Below are 5,142 nucleotides of genomic sequence, written 5' to 3'. Positions count from 1 at the left end.
TAATACAGCATCAGCAAACTCATCGACGTCAAGATCGTGGGTGGAGTACCAAACGGTAAAAGGACCTTGCAATCCGTGATTTAAAACTCGTCGCTCAGCTTCAAATGCGACTTGTATCATACTCTGCAAAGCTTCAAGACGTAATGCTCGTTTTCTTATCGAAGACATATGAAACTCACTAAATAATTAATTGAGTGCTAAAGTTGTTAACAATGGCGTGTATACAGTCACTCCAGATTGTATCAGACACACTTGCTGTGTCGAGCAATTGACTCGGGAGATATTTTTCATCGAGAATCTTTGAATAGACCAATTTGCAATCAAAGGGTAGGAGTAAAAGTGTGTGAGTGCATCGTAAACTGTTTCTATAGCTCTCAAGTCTCCACCTTCATCTCTTCCACTGTCACCATCTTATCCACAGTGTTTTGAGGACAGGCCGGTTCAATAAGTGGAATTTCTTGCTGCTTGATACATTGTTGGTACAGGTAAGAGGACCGCACATATATAACGGCTATGCTAAGCCAAATTTCAAACACAAACAATTGTATGGATGTGAAACTAAAATAGCAGACAATCATTCAATGGCAAAACAAATTCTTATTAGAAATATTTTCAAATTTGAATTTTCATCATTCGTTATATTTTGAGAAATACATCTTTCTTTGTTTTTGTCAGGCTGTATTTGATCAATTTCTAAATGTCACCATGCTTCAGACCTCTTCCACACACCACCACAAATGGAACAGCATGCTGAAATATCACAGGAATAAAATTGTTTACTGAAATTTATAAAGTCGAAATACCTTTACGATTAGGCTGACATTCTTTTCTCTGCGAACAAACGAAACCATTGCGTATGCAGATCAGACAACCATGTTACGACAGTATTGGCTGGTTTAATTCTAACAATTTTAAGCTGCACGAACCAGCCCGTCATTCTCCGCATGCTCTTGCGCAAGATTTGTATGCAAAACTAATTTCAGTATGATTTACGCGAACTAAATTGGAGCCTAATTTTCTGTTATAGTTGAGCGAATGAAAATGTGGTGCTAGTTTCTGTATCACTATTGTTAGACAATGTCCAACGTATGGTAATAAAACTGTGGTTGATGAATTTACACATTTATTTCCTGATCAAATGATTTATTAATATTCCGGACGGAATATTATATTACCTGGTCACATTTCTTAAAACTCGTCATTTATTACATCAGGATACTCCATTAATTGTGAATATTTTTTTCTGCAGCAAGAAGTCAAAAAATTTTGTGACTTTGTGATAGTTCAGGTTTACTTTTTTCTATTTACATCAAAGATCAGCAATGTATCCTACACAAAATAAATGTTTTCACCACCAACCAACATACATCAGCCTAATGACACATCGGTGCACATATATACTGCACAGTGTGCCACCCTTGTCGTTTCGGTTAGACCTTGTTTCCACGTATTTTTCACGGCTCGGCAATCGATACGACAGGTAGGAAGTAGCGAAGATACTTTGTTGGCACGAGTAGAGAAGGTAGAGGGAGTAGGAAACACAAATATCTACGGAAGATACGGAGACGAAATATCACGATTGCGTGAGAGACACACAAGGAATTTGAGACTATAACACTTGCAGAGGCAATCAATCGAGCCACTCGAGTCGAACAAAGTAGTTTGAAAAGTGAGTTGATTGACAGACAAGTCCAAATAAAAACTAGAATCTCAGTCAGATCCTAAAACATGCAATAGGGTCGTGACTCCCATTCTCAGCGACACAATATGCATCCTTTCTTCCAAAAACATGATGGATGTCACGTTGACCTGTGCTGACGTCACCGTGATACACTTCAATATAGGTCCACTATCAAAACGTGGTCGCGAAACAAAAACTAAGTTTTAAAACTGCTGCCATAAAAGCCAATTGGAGAGTATCAACAAAGCATTCTTGCATTGTTTTAGCAAAAAAGCTCTTGTTGTTGCTGGTGCACACCACCGAACGATTGGATGCCCATATTTCACCTTTCATAAAGAACATATGTACCTTCAGCGACCAAATAATACGACTCTGACAATCTACTTCTCTTCGTTTCGTCATCTTCGATTCATAATTACAGCAAATAGAAATAATCTCTTACTTGCGATGTCAAGCTGGTGTGCCTCATGAGCTTAACAACAAACGCCGCCCAGTTGTACTATCGAGGACGTGGCTATTGCAGTACGATATGTTTTCGTAGCCAGAATATTACTCGTTAAAGAGGCTTTGCGGCTAGCGGCGAAAATATTCATATGTGTTATCATTATTGTACGTATTCATTCCATATTCTTGTTTGGGCAGTGCCGGACACCATTGACGGTGTGGGTACAGCAACGCTGTTTACTGATCGTATCTTTCGACAACATGGACTTCCGGAGTCAATTGTCTCTGATAAAAACCCACATATACTGAGAAGTTTTTGTCGACAATCTTCAGTGTGCTGGGCACCAAGCTGACTATGTTAACAGCGGACCAACCACCGACCGATTGTCAGACTGAGCGCATGAATCGCATCCTTAAAGACATTTTTCGCAGCGTCTCGCTGAGACACCAAAGTACTGGAGCGCAATGATGCCATTCGTAGATATGCTCTGAACAGCGCGGTGCATTCATCTTCCGGCTACACGCTGTTCTACTTGAACGGGCTTATTGATTCTCGCGTCCCGCTGAAGAAGAAGCAGAAGAAATTCTGAAAACTTTGAGATCGAAGACCTGGTTTTATTTAATGCTATAAACCTTTCTCCATATGCAGTTTCTGCCGTCATAAAGACAAAGCTTCGTCCATGGTTTATTGAACCTCTTAAGGTCGTGGCCAAGCAAGGACTTGCGCATACGCTGAACCTTCCGAGAAGGATGCGCATCCATCCGATGTTTTTATGTGAGATTGCTTAACACTCAAAGCGTTGGTGTCGCAGCGGCGTCCAAAGGCGCTCGGCCACCCAGAAGCTGAACCAGCAACTGTTTTAAGCACGGATTGCAACGGTTTCCGTTCTCAATTGCGTTAGGCGCTCGACCGTCGCACGAAGTGACGCATTCATCTACTCGACGGCTAGAAGCCGCACCGAACAGAGCACAATAATTCTCAACGTGAGGAGTGAATGAACAAAGTGCTTCAAGCTCTTGAGGTCTTCTGGACAACGGTATGCGATCTCGGCAAGAATCTCGGCGGAGTGCCGATGACGACGGGCTTTCTCCTCTAACGTTCGAAAGGCATCGCGAGTCACCGTTGGTGATGGACCAATTTGTCATCATCCGCTACCGACTCTTCGTGATGAAAACGGGGACGACCACTATCATGTAGAATGCTTTGTGGGTCGACGTCATAAACAGGGTCAAACCCAATATCTTGCGAAGTGGCGGGGATACTCAAACTCCAAGAACTAGTGGGAGTTTGACGTGCAACTTCGGCACGACTGCCCAGACGTATGATAAGAATGATCATGACGCCTTGCATCGTCATACGCCCCGCGCTTCTTGGTGGTAGCCCGGGAAGCTGGGTGGTCATGAGCTGAGCTAAGTCATTCACATTTTTAGCTTTTTGATAGTTTTGAGCCGCTGTGGTCACCCGTGTGAGAAAGATCAGAGCTCGCGAAAGGGCGAAGGAATATTTGATATTTTGCAAGGGCGACAGTACCTAAGACGTCGGAGTTGCGCATTAAGTTTGTCAAATTTAAATCGAAGATGGCGTTTAGGGCGCACGTCCACTTCCGTGTGACTTTAATGTTAGTTAGACAGCGAGAAACGCTTCCGGTGCCGCTGCACCCATTGCTCAAAGAGCTCTTCATCATCTGCGAAAGGTTCCACCATGGGCGAGCACCATTATGCGGGAACAGAAGCGCCCCCTCTTTGAGTGCGAATTCGAGCGTGGCACCTATCCATTAGAATTTCAAGAGGTACCAAAAAGCCAGCATGGAGAGCTTTTCGTTGGTCAAGCTCGGCTTGTGTAGTGACCAGAAGCCCGACTACGTAGACGCCAAATGATCGAGTGATCGCGTCTTTTGCTTCAGTAGCGGGATTCGCGTATTCCTCACACGAGTCTAGGACCGACCGTGAATGTAAGAGCATGAGAGCTGTCCTGTGTGCAGCCTTCCGCTGTTTCTTCTAAGCCTCGTCGAGACGATTGGCAATAGTCCCACTTCCTCCGGAGATTGAGAGGTCATGTAACGGACACAAGGTCTGCAAGGCTCGAGAAGGGCTCACATCGCGCCGTTTGTGTACCTCGCCTTCCTTATCTTTCCATCTTGGGAAGGAGTATCCGACTCGTAATCGACTTCCTCCAAAACATTGCCGAGAAAATCCGTCGTTTGTGTTGGGCGCGTCGTGTGGCGCTCAGTTGCCGAGGGCTTGGAATGTGCTTCTCGCGAAGCCGCGGACGTACTGTCTGGAGTTGTACTGCGTGCAAGAGACGGAAAAGAGCTCTGCCCGCGGGTGCTTTATAAATTAGCGAGGCTGGGTGTTTTCGTATCATAGACACTTGGTTTATTGAGCAGAAAATGCGTGAAGTTGGTCTAAGGGACAACGGTGCCGCAGACACGCGAGCCTCGTACGAGGCAACCGTCAAATGTGGATTGTGAGAATCACAATTTTACTGGGGTAGAACATAACGGGGTTACACGTACCCTGATATGAAAGGGTGGGTCAAACAAGATGGTGTGACCGTACAAAGGTGTGGTCACACAATGGTATGGCAACACCGTAACAAGAAGCCACTACGTGGCGGGACTGTCAGTAGTTATGCATATTAATTAGATTTTACTATTCGATTAGAAAGCTAATATTATAGTATAGGCAGCACTACTGCAATTTAAACAGAGAAATACAGTCTCAATTTTGAACAAAATGGTACATTTGCCTTGGGTTGAAATCTTAAGAACCCTTGGAGGTAGCAGATTGCGATCCGCCACACTCATACTGGGCTTAGTATAGAACGTATGGTCGGTGGCCTTAGTAAGCATCGTCTAAGCAAATAGCTACGGTAGCCCCGGTGCAACGGCCGAGACCTAATCGTCGGCGAAGAGAGATATTCGATTGCTTGTCCTCGATGCGACTAAAACAACTTAAAAATTCTGATATCCCAAACAGAATAAAGGAGCTAACGGCCAAGGTTAAGCAGTAATCAG

The 5,142-nt window shown here is 44.1% G+C and overlaps 1 protein-coding gene across 1 annotated transcript; it reads right to left on the bottom strand.

Moving 5' to 3' along the window:
• Positions 1-374: 374 nt before the first annotated feature.
• On the bottom strand, positions 375-937 carry PHALS_09684 (uncharacterized protein; the record flags this gene model as incomplete). The annotated part of the gene is made up of 2 exons (XM_024724984.1): positions 375-558; positions 927-937. 2 exons carry the CDS (start codon positions 935-937, stop codon positions 375-377), a joined length of 195 nt encoding a protein of 64 aa, XP_024575806.1.
• Positions 938-5,142: the final 4,205 nt, after the last annotated feature.

Source organism: Plasmopara halstedii (genome assembly GCF_900000015.1).
Source record: "Plasmopara halstedii genome assembly, contig: Scaffold_430, whole genome shotgun sequence".
NCBI classification, from domain to species: domain Eukaryota; phylum Oomycota; class Peronosporomycetes; order Peronosporales; family Peronosporaceae; genus Plasmopara; species Plasmopara halstedii.
This window is presented reverse-complemented; position numbering and strand designations above follow the sequence as displayed.